Source organism: Gopherus evgoodei, chromosome 10, assembly GCF_007399415.2.
Source record: "Gopherus evgoodei ecotype Sinaloan lineage chromosome 10, rGopEvg1_v1.p, whole genome shotgun sequence".
Classification (NCBI taxonomy): Eukaryota; Metazoa; Chordata; order Testudines; family Testudinidae; genus Gopherus; species Gopherus evgoodei.
The window spans coordinates 73,429,678-73,455,011 of record NC_044331.1 but is presented as its reverse complement, the minus strand read 5'-3'; the positions used below and the strand labels follow the sequence as shown (position 1 = coordinate 73,455,011).

Sequence of the window (25,334 nt, the reverse complement as noted above, 5' to 3'; positions counted from 1 at the left end):
AATGTAATCTACTTACTGAGAAATTTCAGTGTTGCTGATTTTACCAAAGACCATATTTTCCTCCCCCCCCCGCTAATATTTTATCTTTGTGTTGTAGGGGAATCTGTATTAAAGATTTTTATTAGGGGACAAATTATATGTATTAACATTTTTAGAGGTTAGAAGAGGAGGGAAGATTGGAAAAATTCCATAATATAAATAAGAAACTCATGGAGAACTATTTTTTGCTTGATATGTAAATATAATTTGATATCCCCCAGAGGCAGAAAAAAAATTCTGCATCTATAAACTAAATAACCTAAGTGAGGTGAAAAGATTGGTTCATATTTGTTTTAGCTATTAATGAATACTAATAAATGAAATAACTTTTGTTCAGTAGTCTTGGAACCAAGCAAAATTAGTGAATGCTTACCAAATGTTTATCTGTTATATTATGCAGGTCAGTAGAACAGAAATGCTTTCTCAGGAATTTTAAGAGTACTAGATTTGCTATCAGTTCTTAATAAGAGTAGGAATAGTCTGAGGAAACAGCAGTTAGAGGCAGAAATATTTCTTATTTATTTCACGAGTGTTCTTAGGAAAGGTAAAACAGTTTAATAGGATGGATTCCTGGTGGAATTATAGTGTTTTCTGAGATTCATTCTCAACATTAAAGGGTGACATTAAGTTCAGATTACTATCTAAGAAGCAGCCCCAGATACGCAGATGAGGTATGATAGTGGTCTATAAAATCATGCATGGTGTAGAGATAGTGAATAGGGAATTATTTACCCCTTCACATAAGAACCAGGGGCCACCCAATGAAATTAATAGGCATCAGGTTTAAAATAAACATAAGGAAGTACTTCTTCACACAACACACAGTCAACCTGTGGAACTTGTAGCCAGGGGATGTTGTGAAGGCCAGAAGTATAACTGGGTTAAAAAAAAGAGGATATGTCCATCAATGGCTATTAGCCAAGATGGTCAGGGCCACAACCTCGTGCTCTGGGTCCCTAAGCCTTTGACTGCCAGAAGTAGAGACTGGGCTACAGTGAATGAATTGCTTGGTAATTGCCTTGTTCTGTTCGTTCCATCTGAATAATCTGGCACTGACTGCTGTTGGACGATAGGATACTGGGATAGATGGACTATTATTCTGACCCAGTATGGCCATTCTTATGTTCTTAGGATATCACATTTAATGGTGTGGGAGAGGATGAGAATCTCTGACTTTAAGAACTACTAAGAACCAGATTATACCTTTGAATGCCTTTATCTAGCTCCAGTGGCATCAGAGAAACATTGCCCTGCATATGGATTATATTTAAGTTGTTTTATTTGCATTATGATAGTGCCTGCAATGAGCTAGGTGCTCACAGACCACACATGCAGAGTGAAACAAATCCCTGCTTACCATTTAAATCTCATGAAAACTTGTCAAGAGTCTGTAGCCACGAGGTAGTACTGACCTCTTCAAGAATAATCATAGATTCTATATACAGTCTAGAGAAAAATGGTCGTGTGTGAAAAATTATGTGCCTTTATTAGCTAGTAACATTCTGCTTAGTTCATATTTTTTTCTTATATTTTAAAGAACAGAAACTTTGTTTCTCATTTTTACCCACTTTAGGCCTGAGCCTGTCAATGGGAGTCTTTCCATTGACTTCAGTTGACTTTGAATGAGGCTCCCACTTTTGTTACTTGCTGTTTTCTTTTTTTTCTTCCCTGTTTTCTCTTCTGATTCTATGTGGAACAGGTGAGGGATTACTGTTTTTTTTTCTTGATTAAAGTTATTGTGATCATGGCTATGCTCATGTCTATACTTTCCGATGTTTTGGGTAGAGGCCTGTAGTTCTGTGATTTCCTTAGAGTTGCCAACTTTCTAATCACACAAATGGAACACCCCTCCCCTGCCTCTTCTCCAAGGCCTCGCCTTCCCTTTGCTCCGTCCCTTTCCCTCTGTCGCTTACTCTTCCGTACCCTCACTGACTTTCACTGGGCTGGGACAGAGGGTTACGGTGTGTGTGTGGGGGTATGGACTTTGGGCTGGTGGTGCAGGTTCTGGGGTGGAGCTGGGGCTGAGAGGTTTGGGGCGCAGGAGTGGGCTCTAGGCTGGGGTAGGGGGTTGGGGTCTGGAGGGTGAGGGGCTCCAGCTGAGGGTGGGGCCAGGGATGAGGGGGTTGGGTATAAGGGGAGTGAAGACTCCAGCTGGGGGTGTGGGCTCTGGGGTGGGGCAGGGGATGAGAGGTTGGGGCGCAGGAGGGGTAGGGAGTTGGGGGTGGGGTCCCGGTTCCAAGGAAGTGGCCGCCCAGGTCCCTAGGTGCATGGGCGGCCAGGTGGCTCTGTGTGGTGGTCATGGTTCCCGGCCAATGGGAGCTGCAGAGCTGGCGCTGAGGGCAGGGGCAGCGTGTGGAATATCCTAGTCCCTGGCCGCCCCAGTGCCTAGGGGCCTCAGGGACCCGGCAGCCACTTCCAGGAGCCACGTGAAGCTAGGGCAGGTAGTATCCTGCCTTAGCCCCAAGCCTCCACTGTGCTGCCGACTGGACTTTTAATGGCCCAGTCGGCAGCTCGGAGCAAACCGGAGTTGCCAAGGTCCCTTTTTGACCAGGTGTTCCAGTCGAAAACTGGATGCCTGGTAACCCTGCATTTCCTAAATTATTTCTTCTAAAAGAATTGTACCATTGTAAATTCAGGGTACAGTAAAAGTGGTTTTTACTTAAATAGGGACATTGGAGTTTAATTCCAAAGATTTGTCTGGACTAGATTAGATAGCTGCCAACTCTTGTGAGCCCTTCCGTTTATTTTTGTCGGTAGCTGCCTGCCCTTGGCTGCTTGTTGCGCTTCATTATCTCGTGCTCCCTCTGCAAAAGCTGACTGCCTGAAGTCTGGAAATTGCTACAGGCATCACAGACACATGTCACAAACCAGCCAACATCATTTCAATCTTTCCAAATTGTGGTTTAGAAAATGTGGAGCTATCTAATCCTGAATCTTTGCCAGACACTGCAGCAGAACAGAGGCTGCAACCAAAGCAGAGAGAGGAAAAAAAGTTCATGGTGTGTAATCACCATGACGGTGTTATACTATAATGATGGAAAACCGAAGCAAGTGGGAAACATGTCAATGGAAAGTACTGTAATGGCCCCATTACAAAACCCTGAGGTATTACAGGGAAATAGAAACATATGGTTTGCAAGATGTGATTTGAACCATGTTGCAAGGATGTCAAGTTTTTGAAAGCTTGCAAAGTGTCAGATGCTGTTAGTTCAGAGAAGTTCTTGCAGCATGTAAGTTGCATTACTATAGCTGAGTGGTTTGCAAACTATGGCTCACTGGAGCACTTGCTGGTTGTCTGCAGAGAGCTAACTCATCACATGATGCTGGCTCTCTGTTTCCAGTTCTCAATCTCAATACAATACTCTAAAAAAAGTTTTATACTTCCCAGTATTATTTTTCCAAGTAAGAACTTGCTGTGTTGTTTGACCACTAATGATTGTAGAGGAAGCTTCATATTCTCCTACAACAACACAAATAATAGTGAATTTATTTCTAGTTTGAAAATTTTGTTCAGACTATTAGCAAACACCTACGTATAAAAAAAAAACAACAAAACTCCTAAATGGATCATGCAAAAACTGATATACAGCAAGCACGCAGATGCTGTGCAAATCATTAATGGATCAAGCTCTGTGAAGAGATACAGACAGCCTCAGACAATGGAAACCTCAGAGTCATATATGATGGCCTAAAGAAAGTTCCAGGTCCCACTGTCAACAAGGTTGCCCCTCTCAAATTGCACAGAGATGAAATCATTACAGATAAAAGCAAACAGTTTTCTTGTTGGGTTGAACTCTATTCAGAGCTATATGCACAAGAAAGAAACATCACCAGCAAATCACTGGACCAAATTCCAACACTGCAGGTTGTGCCAGAGCTAGATGTGGAGCCCACTGTAGAAGAGCTAAGCAAGACCACTGATTTGCTATCAAGTGGCAAGGCTCCTGGAAAAGATGGCATCCCAGCGGAAATCCTCAAGTGCAGGAAAGACAGCCTATTACTGTATCTTCTTCAGCTGCTACTTAAGTGCTGGAAAGATGGTGAGGTACCACAGGAGATGCGCGACGCAAACATCATCACTTTGTATAAAAATAAAGGTTAAAAAGGCGACTGCAACAGCTACAGGGGTATCTCACTACTAAGCGTAGCAGGAAAAGGAAAAGCTTTCACGAAAGTCATCTTAGTCTGCCTAAAACAGCTAGAGAATTGTGTCTACCCTGAATCACAGTGCAGATTCAGGGCTGGAAGATCAACTATAAACATGATATTTTCTCTCCAACAACTCCAAGAAAAGTGCAGAGAGCAAAACTGACCGTTGTACATCTCCTTTGTGGACCTAACAAAAGCATTCAACATAGTCAGCAGAGCGGATCTATTTGCAATACTAGAAAAGATAGGAAGTCCACCAACCCTGTTAAGTCTTATGCTTTCATTCCACAACAACATGAGAGCAACTGTCCAGCTTGACGGTTCCACTTTGGACAGCTTTGAGATGAAAGGCGGAGTGAAGCAACGATGTGTTCTTGCCCCTACACTCTTTGGAATCTTCTTCTCGGTACTCTTGAACTCTGCGTTTAATGACATGAAAGATGGAGTGTATCTCCACACAAGACCAGGTGGGAAACTCTTCAGCCTGTCCCAACTTAAGTCAAAGACCAAAGTAAAAACAGTGCTAATCAGGGAACTTCTGTTCACTGATGATGTGGCCCTCATAGCCCACAATGAAGATCTATTACAAGAACTCATAGACTGCCTTTCAAGTACCTGTCAGGCATTTGCTCTCACCATCAGCGTCAAGAAAATGGTTGTATTAGGATGGGTGATTTCACAAGATCCTTCAATCATCTTAAATGCAAACCAGCTAGTAGTAGTCCAAAAGTTCAGCTATGTAGGTTCGACAGTGACTACCAACCTCTCATTGGATGAAGAACTAAATGTTTGCATTGGAGAGGCTGCAACCACCTTTAGCAGACTAACTGAAAGAGTATGGAACAACTCAAAGCTTACCATCAAGACCAAAAATGCTAGTGTACCAAGCTTGCGTCCTCAGCACTCTCATGTATGGTGGGGAAACATGGACAACTTAGGCTTATCAGGAGAAAAGGGTGAACAGTTTCCACCTACGTTGTTTACACTGCAGACTCAACATGAAATGTCAAGATAAAGTCACCAATGGAGAGGTTCTTCAAAGGACAAAAAGATGACTGCGCTGGCTGGGCCATTTGAGTAGGTTGGAAGACGGATGCGTACCCAAGGACATGATATATGGGGAGCTATCAGAGGGAGTAAGAACAACAGGATGTCCCAAGCTTCACTATAAACACACATGCAAGTGAGATGTAAAGGAATTTGGAATTGATCCTGAACAATGGGAAATCTTGGCAAGTGATCGTAACAAGTGGTGCCATTTTCTCCATCAAGATATCAAAGTCCATGACAGGATCTGGCGCCTCCAGCTTGAGGAGAAAAGAGCTTGTAGGAAGCAAGCAGCTCCCAACCAAGATATATTTGCAATAACTGCCAAAGATTGTGCAAATCTTGGATTGGCCTATTCAGTCATATGAGACATTGCAAACCATCTACATCATAGGCTGCAATTCCCACCATCTCGTAGACGAAAGGATGCCAACAAAAAAAAATGGATCCACTCGAGCAATTTACAAATGGAAGCAAGGCCTAAATTCATAATTAATCTTATTTTCAGTGAATAATTTCACCTAATCTAAAAATGAAACCTGATGGGCTACAATTCAGAGTCTCAAACTTTTTCTATAGTGTGGACAACATATTAAGAGTCACTGTCTTATAGTGCATCTCCCTCTTCTGATTGTGCTTAAAATTTTGGAATGCACAATCAGTTTCAAGAAATCTAGCAGTTGTCCCAGTAATTGATAATCTGGCCCAGAACTAGAACCATATCATAACTAAATCAACAAATCAAAGTTTCACTATATAAACAGTTTCATTTTATTATGAATACCTACACAAAAAGCATAATTACATTAAGATTGTAATGATGTCAGAAGTAAACTGTGACTTCAGTTATTATTGATATTTGAAAGCCAAGAAATTTTTAAATGGTTGCCAAACACATTCTTAACTCTGCCTCCCCCCCCTTTCTCTCTCTCTCTCTCTCCTTAATCCACAGGTAGATGATTGGGATGCCATTACACCCACACGTGGTACCTATTTCTGTATTTGTGCATGCTCTCTTTTCCTCTCCTCCATCCCTAGCGCTCCTGTTACTGTGGTATCTAGTCACCAGAATACAAGAATTAAAATGTATCAGTGTTCAGCTGAGGACTTTCTCCATTGCTGCTGCTTAGGTGAAGTTTTATAGCACTTCCTATGTGGGAGAACTCTATGGCAAGGATGATAACACTTGATGGCCATTATGTTGCTGTCACTGTTGAGAGAAGGCCTATAACAGGAAATATATCCTGTGTTGAGGTAAGAAACAAATTTATCCTGACCTTTTGTGTTAGGGAATTCTATTACTGATGGCCCTCCATCAAAAAACTCCCATCCCAACTCCAAAGGAAGTCAACGTCTTTGATTCTCGACACTATTTCTTTCTCCTTCTTTTGTCTGTCTTCCCAGAACACATTTTCCTAGTTATTTGCCAAACTTTTAACAATTACCAGTGACTGCACTTAGTAGTCCAAGCAGACTGGGGATTTTTAAAAGAAATAGTTTAATTTAAACAGTGGAATGGTTTTTATGTATATTTTGAGTGTAATTGTCACAAACCTGGTAAAGCTCTTTCCTCTGGATATCACAACACTAGGCTGCAACACTGTCTCTTTCCTTGGCCTCTCTTGCATGCTTCCTGGGCCCAGACTCTGTCTGTTATCACTTCATGACAATGGGACTTCCTGCCTGGGTCAGCAAGGCCATGCACCCAGGACAAGTGCTGACCCCTCAAAGTTCCCAGTAGCTTTAGCACATCCTCTTTCAGAGCTCCAACTTTGTGGGAAATGTAGGTTTACAGTTAACCTCTCCAGGGACATGTGATAATGGAAACAAATAGAGACACAAGCATTGTAAGGGTTCCATAGACCAATAGCTCTTTATGTTAGCTAGCGTAAGAAATGTACAGATCTAGACAAAATAATAAAATACCTGTATACATTTCTCTGCCTCCATTTCCTTACCACTCTTGTGCATTCTTTGGGCTCAGGTCAGAGTCCTCTAGGACCAGGGTTCTCAGGACAAATTTTTGGATGGCCTCAGAGTGTGGCCACTAACTCTTGCTGGTGGCTACTCTCATATTTTTTTCCTAAAATACTTGTGGGTTGGAGCCTGAAGCCCTGTATCTAGATCCAGAAGCCCCACAGACAGGGCCTGGTGATGGAGCCCAAGGCTGTGTGGCTGGAGCTTGGGGCCTGCTGCCACATAGCCAGAGCCCAGGGCTGGAGCCTGAAGCCCCATGGCCAGAGCCTACCGCTCCGCTCCCGAAGGCTGAAGAACAAAGCCTGAGCCCCACTGCCCCAGGAAGGTGGGGAACTTACTGTCTGCCTGCTTCCAGTGTTGTGCCCCAGATGTCTCCAGTGGGGGGCAGGTCCAACCGCTGCTGGTGGCCCTAGTAACCAACATGAAGGCGATGCATCCAGGAGCAACAGGGAGGGGCCGCTGCTTTGCCACTTCTCTGCCTACACATACACATACACACACACACACAATCACAGCCACAGCCCAGGAGGCTGTGGCTGCAAAAAAAGCTCCTGGTGGCCACATTTGAGAAACACTATTCTAGGAGGCCAGTACCTTTTGCACATGGCTTCTCTTTTGAATCATGGAGTCTCTCTTTCCTCTGCATCCAGTTTCCTCCTCCTTTATCAGCTTGTTCTGTAGTTAAGAAAGGAGGGGGCACTCTGCTATGAAAGCATGCCCCTCTGTTCTCTCTTGCCCAAGCATCCTTTGTCTCTAAAAACAATGAGGAGTCTAGTGTCACCTTAAAGACTAACAGATTTATTTGGGCATAAGCATTTGTGGGCAAAAAAACCCGCACTTCCCAGATACATGGAGTGAAAATTATAGATACAAGCATAAACATACTGGCACATGAAGAGAAGGGAGTTACCTTACAAGTGGAAAAAGTTGGCCTTGTCAACACTGGTTCTCCACTTGTAGGGTAACTCCCTTCTTTTCATGTGCCAATATATTTATGCCTGTATCTATAATTTTCACTCCATGTATCTGAAGAAGTAGGTTTTTTTACCCATGAAAGCTTATGCCCAAATAAACCTGTTAGTCTTTAAGGTGCCACCAGACTTCTTGTTGTTTTTGTGGATACACACTAACAGGGCTACTACCCCTGATACTTTGTGAATGCCTCCGATTTCTCTTCCCCCCCCCCCATCCCACTGCTTGCAATCTCAGTGTTAATGCTTGATTTTTGTTCTTTGGGAATTTTCCACTCTTCCAACCCCACTCTCTGGGTATGTCTACACTACCCACTGGATCAGTGGGTAGTGATCGGTTTATCGGGGATCGATATATCACATCTCATCTAGACGCGATATATCGATCCCCGAACGTGCTTACATCCACTCTGGAACTCCACCAGGGAGAGCGGCGATAGTGGAGTCGACAGGGGGAGCTGTGGCCATCGATCCCACGCTGTGAGGATGGGAGGTAAGTCGAAATAAGATACTTCGACTTCAGCTACAAGTTGCATATCTTACATCGACCCTGCCCCCTAGTGTAGACCAGGCCTCTTTTGCAGAGAAGTTGGAGAAAATTGGTTTTACTTAGGAGGATGTGGCCATCCCATTGTCCTAAGACACTCCCAATTTGAATGGTAGCCATCAAGGTTTAACTACCTTCTGTTGTCCCTGATCTGGGATTAAGGAGATACTTGAACACAGCCTTGACAGAATATGACTGAATTCACAAATGATACAGCAATTTCATAACATCAGTCAGAATTCATAAGTTGTCCATAGACCAATCATCACAGTAGTTATTAGTAAATACAAAAGTAAAAAGCTAAGCAGGATTTCTTTAAATAGTGGTTTGTACCCAATGCTAAGACCTTTCTTATTTAGAACTTGCACAGCATTATTGTAAAATATTTCTAGTTAATAGTGCATCCTTCCCCAAACTCTTAAATCACAATGTTTATCACAAGATACTTTTCAAAAACCTTTAAGACCATATTATAAGTCATTTTCAGCATTATATTTAAGTGAAAATCCTGTATATTAAAAATATACCAAAAATGTATCTATGTATGGGGAGAAAACTAATATTTTTTGTAATCATGTTATAAGATTATGGAAAAGAACATATTATTAAAAATATGATGTGGAGGAAGATGGGAATTTGGGGGGGAAAAAAAAAGCAGGAAATTAGCCCATGGGATTGGGCATTGGAGTTCATCAGCTCTGCTGGAGACTATCAAAGCTACTTCAGAGTCTCCAAAACTGAGGTTCATATTATCTTTAATGCTACTACAAAATTCACCGGAGCTGCTCCTCAAAGTATACTGCAAATTTGCAGTATTTGAGTGGCAGAGCTGGAAGTAATGAGATGAAGCTGTGCCATCTCAGATTCTCAGAACAAGCAGAATTGGCAGTGCTTTGCAGTTGTCAGCTCCCTTGGTTGGCTCAGTAGGTAGCTGTTTATTCTTAGCTCCTCGTTCTGTCATATCACTGAATGATGGGAAGGAAGACTAAAAGGAAGCCTAAAGCCAAGTATTAAAAGTTTAGAGTAACATGTCAATGTAAATAGTTTTGATAATACCTTTGAAAAAAACATACCTAAATTATAAATCTAATGAAGATTGTTCATGTTCTGAGATCCTATGTCTACTTATTAACATGCAGCAGAGGGTCAAACATGGTATTGAAACCCTGACAGCAGAACCGAAGACTAAGTTGTTGCTTTAAAAAGAAAAAAAAAAATCCCTTACTTGCTCTTGCCAATTCTAAGGTGAAAACAGCTCATTGGCAACAAATTTGTTAAATGTAAACAAATAAAACATTGTAACCTGTTGTAAACATCTCCTATATAGCAAGGCACAGATGCAGCTGGCCACAAACTGCCATGAATGTAATCAATATTGCAGGCATGAAATTCACTGCTGGCCAAGGAGATGTGTATTTCTCTTGGAATGGTATCTTGTGTTCTGCTGTAGGCAGCCCTGTCAAGGCTGTCTTAGGTGTGTGGATGGTGACCAGAATGGGTAACCAGGAAAAAAGTTTCAGGTGGAGTAGGGGGAATCTTTTAAAACCAGCTAGAAATATATTTTCACTCTTATACGGTATCTCTATTTTTGCTGTAAGTTTAAAAAAAAGTTTGATTTCTTTCTTTCTTTCCTTCCTTTTTCTACAAAAATCAAAACCAATCCACTGGACTACCATGATGGATAATTATTAAAAAGCAAAATTAGCTGCTTCATACAGCTGATTTCTTTACTTAAATTTCAGCTTTTTCCTACATCTGTAGAAATTGCTGTCAAATAGTATTAGATTTTAATGGACATTTCAGTTCTTTTTTGACTTGGCTATCAAAGAGCTGATCATAAATTCTTTAATCATATCCTGTATGTCATGGATTCTCATACTTTTTCGTAGTGTGGACTACTACTTAATAGAAAAATTCTTGTGGACCCACTTCCTCTACCATTCACAACTGCACAAACAACCTCATTTCCCTCCTATTGTAGTCCTATAATATTTATGCTAACTGCAGCAATTTCTTACATACTGAAGTAGTTTGGGGGAAGTTTTTAATATGTTTTTAGCTTGAATGCAATTTAGCAGCTGGAAAAAAGTAGTAGAATCAGCACCAGGTGACCCAGTGAGCTCTATCCCAATAATAGGATCAAACTTTTCAGATAGAAGTGATTTTTTTTCTTTTTAAATGTTTACGGAATTCATTTAAGTGAAAGCATTGGTGTTTTTAGTCTGCCTACCTAAAAGCTTAGCAGGACTGACTTTATATATTAGTTAACCAGTTTGAGAGATAAGGGCTTTATTTTGTCAAGGTACACTGAAGAAATTAGAAAACAAAGGTGAGCACTATGTCTTAGGCTACATCTACACAGCAAACGATAAATAGCAGTGTAGCTGCAGTAGCATGCATAGTGCAGCAGAAGCACAGCTAAGGCCTTGTGTTGATTACTTATCCTCCAGGTTCAGGCGGGATTGTAGTTAGCACGACTCAGCTGTGCCTGCACTACTGCTACATGTGCTACTGCCGCTACGCTGCCATTTATACTCATGCTAGCTCAGTGAAAGCTAGTGTGAGTATGTGTATACAAGCAAAGGAGTCACATCTCCTGATGTAGACATAGCCTATATTTGTGGACGCAATCGTGAAGGAAGCAACGCTTTTAAGTTTGTAGTGTTGGGTTTTTAATTGAAAGTGAATGTAGTGTTTTTCAAAGGTGCCAGATGAACAGCATTGGAAACTGGCCTTCTAATTATCTATAAACGTGTACAAAAGGCGGTTGGAGACATTTCTTCACGCTCTCCCACTGTTCTTTCTCAGCCCTATGCTGGAGGGGAGCCACCTGAAGTTATGAGAAGATAGTATGTTGTCCTTGCACATGCAGTTCTTGGTGTCTCTTCTGAGACTACTAAACGACTGAGAGTGAGTGCCAACTCACAGGTTAGCATTTTTAATAAAGACAGCTCTCTACTGGCAGTGGACTGAGACCTCTGTTTTTTCAAATAGGCCTGTGCACAGTTGTCAGAGGCAGTTGCTTTAGTGACTTATCTATAGTTATCTCTCATTATGAATCTCCCACTAAACAACATATTTGGATGTGTCATTCATTTGTGCTGGCCAGTCTTTTGATTTATCTCCGTATTTGGCATTTGCTAATACTGAACATATTCAAGGGACAGGTTTGTTAATGTAAAATGGGATTTTCAAAAGCCCGTACATAATTTAGGAGCACAAGTCTCATCGATTTTTTTTTTCTGTGGGACTTGCTCCTAATTCATTGGGAACTTTTGAAATAGTACCCTTAGTGGTAATACTCTATTTTTCTCATGTCTCCGGACACTTCATCTAAGCCCCAATACGGCAAGGTATTTAAGCACCTATAATGTATATAAATTTTATATACAGTGTTTGTGCAGCATCCATCTAGCATTTTAGCAATGCCTATGAAGTCCTTTCCAAAGGTTGAATTATTTAGAATTTTGAGTGGTTACCCTTGAAATTATATTTTAAATTTTTTTAATTTGATTTTTGATCATTTATACACATTATGTTGGGACATCCTTTATTTTTTACAGGGGAAATCTATTCAGTCAAAATACTCTCTGGAATGCATTTACATTTATAAAAAGCATTAATTAAAATTAAATTTAATCATTCTTAGAAATAGTTGCTAATGAGATTAATTTAGATTAAAGCAAAACTGTTTTTTGATAAAAGATAGGTCTGTCCAGTGACACAAAACATTGTTTGTTGCTCCTCGCACAATTGGCAATACAAATATTGCAGTTAGATTATGGGTTTAATTTAGAATAATGATGATTTAATATTGTTTTGTAACTTTACATTGTTTCTAAAGTCTCTAGAATCTTGCTGCAGGTAAAAGTTCTCTTCAAAATCAATAGCCGATGTAAAATACTGATAACTTTATTTTTGGTTCCTGCTATACGAGAGACTCGAATTTGAGTCCTAAACCCTGTCTCTCTTTCATGGAGTTGAAGATTGGTAGGGGGAGTGAACTGGAAGTGAGGAGGAGGCGTGTTTTCTTAAATGATCTAGTGTTTGGAACAACATTAATCGTCTCCAGTAGGAGATTTGACCTACTTTCCTTGGCTAAAGAGTAGGTCATTGTATTGTGGGATTGAAAGGTGATGTTGAGGAAGAAAATGGGAGAGCAACCCAGAGTACCCCTTTTTCCCCTACAAAAGCACTTTATATTTAATGATAAGCACACCTTCCAACTTCAAAGAGGGGCAGGGGAAACCTGCTTTGGCAAATTATTGTCCTTTCTGTAAATGGATAAACTCCTGAGACAAGTTGATCCTATATGTGATGGTGTCAGTGGTGTATTATCACCTAGGCCAACAAATTTGCAGGGGCGGCAAATTATAATAGCAGCATTTTTGTGATCGTGGCATCAGTGACACCACAATTTACCAATCATGGCACATATTGAAACTGCCAATGACGGCGCGACGCCAGTTAGTAAACATACTCGTGAGAATCCTAAACGTTCATAATATGGCTGGAAGGAAGAAGTTAAGTGGTTCTCAGTTTAAAAAAAAAATGCTATACAAAAGAAAGAAAGGGCAAATGAAATGATATCAAAAATGCGCAAAATAGATTCCTTTGTATCAGTTAGTGCCGACAATGAGACAGAAAAAATTGTTGAAAGTAGTACTGAAGTAAAAAGTGAAAATATTGGTGTTGATTTTGAAAATATTGATGTTTTATAAGTTCATATGGAGCTGGGGTGGCAATTTATTTCAGGGCCTGGGGCGACAAAATTATTAATCTCCCACTGGATGGTGTGGGTGGATTATGTTTAATTGCAGCTGTATATGATAAAGTGAACATAGATGTTGAATGGCATTTATGTGAATGTTACTTCATTTACATGAATTTAAAAAACAGAAGATAGAGAAGTGGTGGGAGGAGGTGAGCTGTTTCTGTACCGTAGCAGAGGACTTTATTTAGTGAGTAATTCGAAGAACTGTAGCTAGGATTTCAAGAACAACATAATTATACTCAAAGCTAAAATGTGTAGGCAGCAGGAAACTGCTTTTCTTCATCCTGGTAAGGCATACTTGTAATTTTGAGTCTAAATGTGGTGTATTGTGTCAGTAAGAGGAATTGCATATTTTTTAATTCCTGACATTACACATTGTTTTTTCACTCTGTAACAATCTAACCTGCCTGGATATTTCTAGGTGTCATTGTGGTATCTGAACGTTCATGGTAGCTGACTCCAAAAAGTTTTCAGGGTTTTGAAGATGCATTGTCAAAAATTACTGATTTCCAAAGTTAGACATTTATCATGTATAGAACATTCAAGGACTTGGGATTGGGTGAGTAAATAGTATGTGATTGTGATTTCCCGATAAGTTTTACATATAGAAACAGCTAATTGCACAGGAAGGGGAGATCTGTTCATATGTGCTACCCTGGTAGATCTTTGAACATAAATGCTTTCTCTTTTTTGTATAATCTGTTGGTGCTGATGAAAAGGCCTTCTTCCAGCACATAGATCCAACAGATATAATTACAATCCATGAATAACAAGAAGAAACATTGCTTTGGGGCTCCAAAAACAAATAGGCATTCCTCCTGTGAGTTTAAATAAAATCAAATCACTGATCTGTGGTATTGTTTTTTGGTTTGGATTGGGCTTTTTTGACTACAGATAAGATATTTTGGTAATTTTGACACTTGCCAGGAACAATGCAGGATTTTTGTACATGCATGAATGGTAGCTGACTTTTATCATTTGAAGTGCTTACCTGAGAGAAGAATCCATTCCTTTGATTCTATGTCAGTTGAAATGCCAATCTTTCCACGATGAAGTTAATATATACTGGCAAATCAATAGCTGATGAATAATGTTGGTTAATTACAGAGATGAAAGTGGGTGGGAAAAGGACAAAATACCACATGTTAGATAGCAGAAATATGGGAGATTTGTTGCTAAGTGTTGTATAGCAACTCATTCTACACGTACAAGGCATGATAAAGCAGACGTCCTCCCTGAGAGGAGATGGATTCACACTCCCACGGGAAAGATGTGTAAAAGTGAATTTGTTTCTTAGATGCTGTGGATGACGAAAATATGCAAATAACACCAGAACAAACAGGTATAGGAAACACCAACATACAGTTTTCATGTAAATCAATTTGAGGAATATCTGTCTAACTAAATGTGTTGTTAATCCACCCATCAACCAGTTGTACCTAGGCACGTATAGGTCAAGTCCTTTGTGACTGCAGCTTCCATTAAGAAACTCAAATATTTCAGAAGAAATGTAATTTCATGAGAAATGTTCTTTAAAATGATCTAAAAACCCCTTGTTCATATTTCATAACCATGATCATGTAGAATACATGAGAAGTAGGAATGAAGGGCTCTTATCTCAGTTTGGAGAGATTTGCATGCGTAACTGCCTGAATGTAGAGAGGCAGTTGTATATGTGTAGTCTTCTGTGCATTTCAGAGACATAAGTAATATTTCAGTGCTGCTCTGATTTAATGTTTGAGGGTTTTTTTAGTGGTTGTGAGGTGATCTTTAAGACTTGATAGCACCTTGTGTGAAGGCTTTGCGGTAACCTGTTCCATGCCATATGCCAGGGCATCTGAGTTCAAAGCTGTTGTTAGTTTCCAGGCTGGCAGAATTTGGAAAAGTCCCCCTACACCCAATCCACTGCATAACTTTAAGATTTTATTTCTTGATATGACTTTTCTGTGAAGGAGAAAATCCACAAAGAAGCCAGCAGGTATCTAAGATCCAGAAAGGCCAGTAGATGTGGAAAAAGACCTGATGGCTCATCATTTTCTCAGTTGCAGAAATTGTGAGATTCCAAAAATAATGAGGCTTCCAACATTTTAATGAGTTTCTTACAATGTCATTTTTTGCAGAAGGCAGTTTTAAAAAAAAAAGAACAATATTCCATTCTTACAACCAAGACAGATATTGTTACAATATTAAAATTTAAATGTGGTGACTGATGTAAGTGTGTGTGTGTGTGTATTTGTATACCTACATACATACACACACAAACACATTTATTTAAGTCGCCATATATATACATACACACATTAAATGAAGATAGCAGTAGTTTCATTAATTATGACACTTTAATCTGTAGTTTGTGCTTGTGACAAAAGACTCTCATTTTCCTATGGACAATATTCAAAAATAAAATGAAGCAGTAAATTTTGTTTTGATGGATTCTCTGAGATAAGGTAATATAGGTGAGCAGGATACTGTGCGTGACTTCAGATTTGATGATGTGTTGATGTGAACATTACAAAGTAGGGGAAAAAAATCTTCATTCTAGCTCTATATTACATTAAGAGAAACAAAAAAAATCAATGCCTGAGATGTATGTTAGAACAGAAAACATATCCAGCACTGTGTACAGCACAGTAGTTCTTAGCAAAGTTGTCAAATGGCTATCTTTGGATGGAAAATCAATAACTTTTTTTCTGCACCTCCACATCAATGTGTTGTAATGAGTTTTCCCACTGTTGTGTCAGCTTCATTTTTTAAATGGGAAAACCTAGCATATGACAGCAAAGTAGCTATTCTCTGATAATTGAGTTATCTCGATTCTTCCTAGTCTGATAACATTTTCTGATAAATTATCATTCATACATGTATAATGCAAACTAAAGGCCCCTTATTAGTCAGCTTTTAGTAATCCTACTGATAATTAAGTATAAATCTGACTAAAATGTATTCTTCCACCTTAAAGTCTTGTCTTAAAAATATTTAGAGTATAACCCTTCAGTACTCAGCAAGGCATTATATATACATATATTTTACTGTTAGTAGCAAGCGTTTTGTTCTATATTTGTGCAATTTTCAGTTATGGTTTTTATACAGCGCTACTAAATTAAACTTCTGATTGCTCATTGCTGTCAGGAATGACTGACTTTAGGGCAGCATGACAAAAACGACTGAATGTTGACATTTTAGTTTTCTGTTCAACATACAACCGTAATTTGTCTCTAAAAGTTTCACCTAGAAAACTGTAAATCAGAGGATTCAAACAACTGTTAGAAAAGGCTGCTAGGTTTACAATATGTCCTGTGAGGGGATAATCATGCCGAAAAGATTGGTTGCCTGAAGAGAGTGTCTTTCCTTTCTCTTGAAGAAGCTGAATGCTAATGAAGACATTTTCAGGTAGCCAGCAGATAAAGAAAACCAGGACGACTACAAAAATCATTCGAAGAGCCTTTTGGCGCCGTAGTCGAAGACTTCTGTGTTTGTGTGCTTTTATAAGAACTCGAACAATTAATGAGTAACAAAGACCAATGATCACAAAGGGGATTATAAACCCCAAGGTTATTTCTAACCACTGGATTTCTTCTACATCTGCAAAACAAAAGTAGACCCCTCCAGTGTGCTGCAAATGTACAGCTGTAAATGGCACTAGTGCTGCAGAGATAGATGCCATCCATATGAGGCCACAGCTTAATCTAGCATGCTGCATAGTCCGAAATATGTTGGACCTCATTACTTTTGCAAGTGCTATATATCTGTCAAAACTCATCCATGTCAAAAAGAAAATGCTGCTGTACATGTTAATCTGAAGGAACAGAGACATGAATGTGCAAATTATAGTGATATCGTAATACTTTTCGTCAAGATTAAAAACCTCAATGAGGGAGTCAGCAACTAAAATCAAATCAGCTACTGCAAGATTTATGAAGTACAGGTCAGGAATAGTCATCTTTTCCCGAAAACTTATGTTCACAACTAAAATCAGAATATTTCCCACAAAGCCAATAGGGAAAAGGAAAATAGTGTAAAGGCATGATAAGAAAAGTCCAATAATGTATTGTTGTTGTTCTTCTGATTTATCAGCCAAGACAGAAGACATGCTTTCATTACATAAATGTGATCCATTTAGTTCAAAAGATGTGCTGTTACAAATTAATGGTGATACTGCTCCTGTGTAAGATTCCATGGTTAGGATCTCTGCTGGAAAGATTACATCAGTATTCACGCTTTGACTTTCAGTGCCAAAATGGTTAAATTGTTGAGATTTCCAAAGAGGTTACAGCAAGCATTTTAAGGATTTGGAAAGAGGTTTACTTTTTTGGTATAAAATGTTTTAACTGTTTGGAAATGGAATGGAAGCCAAACCAATTAGGCTTGAAATTGGCTGAAATTTATCAGTTACAGAAAAGTAAACTGTTTAAGAAATTTTCTATCTGTAAGATGCCATGCACAAGACAAATGAGAAAATTAATCTTTCAGATCATATAGGACCTTTCTGAACTTTATGGTTATTTGAATTGCACATACACAAATGTTTCTTCACAAATGTTCCTTCTTGCGGTTTGGAAAATGGTAGAATTTTAGGTTCGTTCATTCCTTTTAACAATTACTGAAAATCCTTGGACCTGCAATTAGTAAATGAAAAATTATTAAACTCATGCCTAGATGTTTTATTTTAACTTTTTTAAAGCCTGGGCATTCTATGATATATGGATCGTGGGTTTACACTTACATACACAAGTGATTGTGTGTTTAGGAACATGATGCTTGAAAACAAATGTTCAGCAAAAAAAAAAGCATTTAATGTACATGAGAGAGTGATTATTAGGAGCATTCTGATCAAACATTGTGTGCTAATCAGGAACGCTTAACATTGATAAATATGAGAGGGGGATAAATCAGTGAAGTTGACCCATTAATCTCTGGAGTAGAAGAGAGGAACTTTCCTATGTATCATATTCCTTGTTTTCCTAGTCAAATAGCAAGCTTATTAAGTAGCATAGGCTTTGGCTGCAAAAATATTAGAAAAAATCTAGACAGATGAAATGCCCTTGATACCTTCTGCTTGCAGAGAAAGAGACAGAAGGAAAAGACATCTTTTAAAAACTCAATTTAATGTGAATTTGTATTAATTTACACTATCTTCATGTTTAACCTTATTTTCTTTGCAATAAATTATACTGCATTAACTTCCATAATGGGAATGGAGTTGAAAACAACATACCAACGTGAAAAATATGAACTTTATAAATGTAAATTTATGTAAACTTAAAAACTTGGCAAAAGTTTCCAAGTTCTTTTAAAAAAGGCAAGAAAATGGTCAATTTGAATATTTTTATAGTTGATTTTATATAATTTTGTTTTTAAAATAATAAACCTGTTAGTAATAAGATGATTACATTCTGTTCTGTACTATAAAAGTGAAAATGTATACCTGTAGAACACATACAAAGATATGCTTGGATAAACACATGAATTAATAGATGCTTTATCTTTTTATTATTTTTAAATCTTAGTGATTTTAAATATTGGTGGCGCACATCCCAAGAGAGAGAAAGATCAGGCTTTTAGCACTGTACAGAATTAAAATATCTTCTATTATGAAATTTATTTTTTGACTTAATGACTTAAAAATCATTCCAGCTATTGCTAGTAATTAGCAGGTTATATTTTGAGGCATTATTGCAATGCAAGTCTTTGTTCATACAAAAGCATTTTTATGAAATGTTGCTTATCAGAGGTCATTTTGATTTTTCAATTGGAGATCTAAACATGCCATTTATATTTGAATTGTTGCCTTTTTCTGAAATTTTCATAATAGAAACAATTTTTGTTCTTGAATGAGGTGATAAACTGCTTCAGATGCAATGAAAGGAAAATTAATATTTAAAAAAATTAATGTTTTAGAAAGGTAGATCTGTAAAGATAATCTAACTATACATAAAAGTCCACCAAAAAACAAACCAAGAAGTTCAATGATTAGATTGTTTGTAGCTATGTAAAGTGTTAGAATTTACCTTTTAATTCCTGTGTGTCCATCCATAGTCATTTGTTCGGATCTGATTTTCTTCCAAACACCATAAGGCTGGTTTATATTCAGATACACTGTTAGTGGATATGTTAATTTCAGCTATACCAGCAGTAAAAACTTTTAATGTTATTTAGGTGATACCATGCTGCACTGAATGTCACCTGTTGAACAATTTAGTAACAAAACATCCATATAAAAGCATATTCTGTTAAACATCATAAATAAATGACGAAAATTGTTTTGCAGCAAATGCAGATCTTACTGCAGATCCTTGGTAATAAAACATGGCTTTATAGATTCCCAGGGTCGTTCTAATTTGTGTTCATTTGAAGTGTGGTGTTGCAGAGTCTTCCTTTTAAGGCTAGAATTAACCCCATTTCTGCTGGTTCCTTTTCTTTACCAGAACTAGACATGAATCTTTTCCCTCAGATCTATCAACTATCTTGATGATGCTTAATATAGCTTTCATTTTACCCTTCCTTTGTTTTTGAGGGAGGATAAAATTGTAGATTCAAATGCTCATTGAGCACCAGTTCTAAGATTAATTTTGAATAGCAACTAAACATATTTGACTGTGCACCTAAAGCAATATTGTTCAGTTTATCTAAGCGTTTAAAAGACTTTCATAGTCCAAGAGAAATATTAGAACTTCAGAAAAATAGTAGCTTAGTTCATGAATGAGCTGAAAACGTGACTAAAATTTTCCTGTCCTCTTTGAGAGTCCTATTTCTCTGTTAATCCTTTGCATTTCATTTTCCACATGCACATATATCCTCAACTTGACTCTGCTTAGTTGTTCTGCTCAAAACCACCTGTATGAAATAAGTGTAATGATGCAGTTGATTTGGAGAATCAGTCTTGCTTCCAAACCCCACTATGGCAGGTGGAGTTTTGCATTTCATCTCCAGGGGCAGAGAACTAGCTGACAATTGCACAAACACCACCTGCTGGTTGTCAGAATTGTTCTGTCAGAACTGGAAAGAAAGTCTTAGAACATTCTAAAATGAGATGTATTTTTAACCCTTATTTCTCATTTGAAAGAACAAAACTAAAGTTCATATGCACAATGTTCAGAGCTTTTTGTTTTACTTCTGTTTTTTATATTTATGGTCTGACTTTTTTATTGTAAAATGCCACTCACTGCTTCACTTCTATACAGTATTCTGTAGCTACTCTCCTAAGGTAGGCTGCAGAAGGTCTTGTTAAGCATATATCCTCGTGTTCAGGATTTTCAAAAGGATTTCAAATTACAGGTTCAACTTGGGATAGAAATAGTCAGCCTAATGCCTTTTTTATGTGTTTACAAAACATTGTTAAAATTGCCTGAGTTGTTTTGGTGTCTCTTTTTTTTTTTTTTAAAGTAACAGAGGAGATTTTGTTTTCTTGTGTAAAAGGCAGGGGTGAAAGTAACTTACAGGACTTACCGGTACTGCCGGAGTCCTGAGGGGGCATGGCCTCATCCAGAAGAGGCGTGGCCTCTCGGATTTAAAGACCCTGGAGAACCAGCTGTGGCTCGGAGCCCCAGGGCCTTTAAATCAAGCACGGGCTCCCAGCTGCAGAGGTGGCTGGGAGTCCCCCGGGGCTCAGTGGCAAATTAAAGGGCTTGGGGCTCTGTCTGCCAGGGGGAACCCTGAGCTTTGCAGGGCTGGGGCAGGGATTTAAAGGGCCCAGAGCTCCTGCCGCTGAGGGAAGCCTGGAGCGCTTTAAATCCTGGCCCCAGCCCGGCCACCAGAGCCGTGGCCAGGATTCAGAGACCTCTGGGCTGCCCGCAGCTGCGGGGAGCTTTGAGCCCTTTAAATCTCCACCCCAGCCCAGCCGCCAGAGCTGTGTCTGGGATTCAAAGGGTTCTGGGCTGCCCGCAGTGGCGGGGAGCTCTGAGCCCTTTAATCCCGGCCCCAGACCAGCCGCCAGAGCCGCGGCCGGGATTCAAAGGGCTCTGGGCTGCCCGCAGCGGCGGGGAGCTCTGAGCCTTTCAAATCTCAGCCTCGGCCGGGATTCAAAGGGCTTTGGGCTGCCCTTTCAATCCCAACCGTGGAAGTCGATGCGGTCCAGCCCAGCATACTGGCTCTTGCTGGTACGCCATACGGGACCGCACCGACTTACTTTCACCTCTGGTAAAAGGGCTTTGCACAGAGAAGATAAGTGGATGATGGGCATTTCTTAGCCCCATTGCAGCAAAAATGCTGCCTCCCTGTGTTGTGATCAGTTATAGAGGGGACAGTGTCACCAAAATAAAGGTTCTGTTTAAGATGTTTGTTTTCCAAGTTTCAAACATCAGTTGGCTTTATGTTAAAATACGTAATTTGTAAAAAAAAAAAAAAAAAAAAAAAAAAAAGTACTAATTCTTTTGCATTTTGGATAAAACAGACTTTTTTTTTTTAAATTTCCAAGATATTTTCTTTGAAACTCGCCATTAAGTAGCTTTTTTCATAAAGCAGAAAAAAGTCAAACACAACATTATTTTATTATAATGTTATGAGTTCTATATTCATTATACTTTTTTTATAGTCTGAAGGGGTCATGCTCTACTGAAGTTTCGCTGAACATTTCTCCAAAAAAAAAAAAAAGATTGAAAACTATTCAAATCTGAATGTAGATTTGTTTGTCCAGCTATAACATCAATGTTATTGATTAATCTAGTAACATCTTTAGCATTCAGCCTTGCCATGGTAAAAAGGGATATAAAATGGTTCAAACAAATTTTAGTGGCTGTTGAACATTGTACACCTTCTGTCTCCTTAGCTTTGCTGATATTCCAGACACATTTGATAGTAAAGGGTATCTTAACAACCCATATTAAATGATAATCATGCCATTATTGGAGTTTATGGTACCTCCTGACGTACGTCATCAACTTTATTGCTGCTAAGAATGCACTTGATAATTACTGGTACTCTGTCTAGGGATATGTGAGACTCAGAAGAGAAGCGGTTATCTAATTGTGATTTATTCTTTTTACAAGAGGTTTATTTGTAACTATATAACAATTGAGTGTTTTGATTTTTCAGTCAAGTATGTAATAGTATTTAAGAATTTTATTTTTAACGTACGGGATTCAGTGACTGTAATTCCTGTGTGCTCTCACGTATTAGTAATAGTTTTACAGATTAAATATATAAGAGCAGCCATCACTCCCACATAATTTGGCAACAGCAGCCTCACTGCTATATCCCCGCCATTATAGTGCACAAAGGGTGGAGCTTGTAATTGAAGTAGGAGCCTGAGTGAGAGCAGAGCAAGGAGGAATCCAGGCAGTGCAGCCCCCCTTCCATGCTACCAGCAAAACAACCTCCCCTGCTGGCTGCAGATTGCAGAGGAGCCTGCTAGAGTTTCTCAGGGGTATATGAGGTGAAGGCAGCTAAAATCTACCAAAAGAAGTGTGAGGGCTGGTCTTCACTATGGGGAGATCAATGCTGCTGCAATCGCTGCAATGGGGGTTGATGTAGTGGGTCTAGTGAAGACCCGCTAAATTGACGGTAGAGCACTTTCCGGTCGACCCTGGTACTGCAGCTCCCCGAGAAGATTAAGGTAAGTTGACAGAAGAGCGTCTCTCATTGACACAGCACAATGAAGACACTGGGGTACGTTGACCTAAGATATGTTAATTCACATAGCTGGAGTAGCATAACTTAGATCGACTAACCCCCATAGTGAAGAAAAGCCCTGAGACAGCACTGGGAGGTGTGCAGTAGTTGAGCATTGGAGGACAGGACTGGGATAGGTGCTGGAGCATTCCCAGATGGTAAGGAAAGCTATAGCCAGTGGAAGGAGGAGCAAAACTGAGGGGAGGTATGATTGCTCTCTCTAAATATATCAGAGGGATAAATACCAGGGAGGGAGAGGAACTAATTAAGCTCAGTACCAGTGTGGGCACAAGAACAAATGGATATAAGCTGGCCATTAGGAAGTTTAAACTTGAAATTAGATGAAGGTTTGTAACCATCAGAGGAGTGAAGTTCTGGAACAGCCTTGCAAGGGGAGCAGTGGGGACAAAAGACATATCTGGCTTCAAGACTAAGCTTGACAAATTTATGGAGGGGATGGTATGATGGGATAGCCTAAATTTTGGCAATTAATTGATCTTTGACTATTAGCAGTAAATGTGCCCGATGGCCTGTGATGGGATATTAGATGGGGTGGGATCTAAGTTATCACATAGAATTATTTCCTTGATATCTGGCTGGTGAGTCTTGCCCACATGCTCAGGGTTTAGTTGATCGCCATATTTGGGGTCAGAAAGGAATTTTCCTCCAGGCAGATTAGCAGAGGCCCTGGGTTTTTTTCGCTGTCCTCTGCAGCGTGGGACCCGGGTCACTTGCTGGAGGATTCTCTGCACCTTGAAGTCTTTTTAAACCATGATTTGAGGACTTCAGTAGCTCAGACATAGGTTAGGGGTTTATTACAGGAGTTGAGTGAGGTTCTGTGGCCTGCGTTGTGCAGGAGGTCAGACTAGACAATCATAATGGTCCCTTCTGACCTTAAAGTCTGTGAGTCGGAGTCTAAAACTGTGAAGTAAATATAAAAGTAACATCTAAATGTTGCAGTGAAAGCAAGTCCTTAGCCTCTAGAGCTGCCATTCCAATGTATTTCATCAGCACTAAAATTAACACCCAATCCCCCAGCAATCAGCAGCCTAGATCTCTTGCATTACAGTGAAAGACAAAGGCTTTTTCCAGAGCAAACTGTATGCTTAGGAGCATATGTACACATTCCACAAAATATTCACCCTTGGCTTTTTTTAACTAATGCCACCGGTTAATTTATGGTGATACGGCCAGAAATAAATGTGGATTATTTCTCAGCAGATTCGGTGACTCTGTCAGGAGAAAGGGTGGTTAACAGAGCTATTGCTATTAAGGGAAGGAAAGTGCACGCTAGTCTTTTGGTAAATAGGTTCAGCCTTTACCCCATAGCTGTTAGTGATAACTTTAAAAACCATAACCATATAAACCTTAGCCGAAGTTTCTTCACCACCCCCTCTTGGCTGTTCCTACAGGACCAGTTCTTTCCTAGTTCCTTCTAGCCCAGAGAGACTGTTAGAACTAAATGGACCTTCCTGCTATCGTGTCCCAGCAGTGATTACCCTGAATCTTAAGGGAAGCTTTGAGCCCCTGATCCTAGGATGACGTATATATTCCAGTAAAGAGTTTTAGTCCACTACCCTATTACATACCTTCCAGCCCCTCCATGTTATAGAATCATAGAATATCAGGGTTGGAAGGGACTTCAGGAGGTCATCTAGTCAACCCCCTGCCCAAAGCAGGACCAATTCCCAACTAAATCATCCCAGCCAGGGCTTTGTCAAGCCTGATCTTAAAAACCTCTAAGAAAGGAGATTCCACCATCTCCCTCGGTAACCCATTCCAATGCTTCACAACTCTCTGAGTGAAAAAGTTTTTCCTAATATCCAACCTAAACCTCCCCCACTGCAACTTGAGACCATTACTCCTTGTTCTGTAATCAGGTACCACTGAGAACAGTCTAGATCCATCCTCTTTGGTACCCCCTTTCAGGTAGTTGAAAGCAGCTGTCAAATCCCCCCTCATTCTTCTCTTCTGCAGACTAAACAATCCCAGCTCACCTTCATTTTCTCCTGTTCAACCCATGCGGGACCCAATTCCCAGTCTCATGTTGCTGCCACTGAAGCTAGTCACCTCACTGCCTATGGTGTTTTTCTTATCATGACCGTTATTAAGGGTCCAGTATATGCTCTGGATTCCAGGGAAATGCTTTAGTCTCCCCGCCTGACAAGAAGGCCACGGTGATGAGGGGGACAGAGTCAATTCATATGACTTCCAAATAGGGAAA

At 39.6% G+C, this 25,334-nt stretch overlaps 2 protein-coding genes across 5 annotated transcripts in view; one reads left to right on the top strand and one right to left on the bottom strand.

The window, feature by feature from the left end:
- Positions 1-25,334, top strand: part of C10H7orf50 (chromosome 10 C7orf50 homolog) — a 200,222-nt gene that overhangs the window by 18,436 nt on the left and 156,452 nt on the right. The window lies entirely within an intron of this gene.
- On the bottom strand, positions 15,576-21,184 carry GPER1 (G protein-coupled estrogen receptor 1). The gene is made up of 2 exons (XM_030579165.1): positions 19,513-21,184; positions 15,576-18,120 (listed from the first exon to the last, which is right to left on the bottom strand). Exon 2 carries the CDS (start codon positions 17,679-17,681, stop codon positions 16,605-16,607), a length of 1,077 nt encoding a protein of 358 aa, XP_030435025.1. The 5' UTR covers positions 17,682-18,120; positions 19,513-21,184; the 3' UTR covers positions 15,576-16,604.

Excerpts from the sequence above, each read along its gene's own strand:
- GPER1 (XM_030579165.1), bottom strand. The coding sequence starts at position 17,681 with ATGGAATCTTACACAGGAGCAGTATCACCATTAATTTGTAACAGCACA.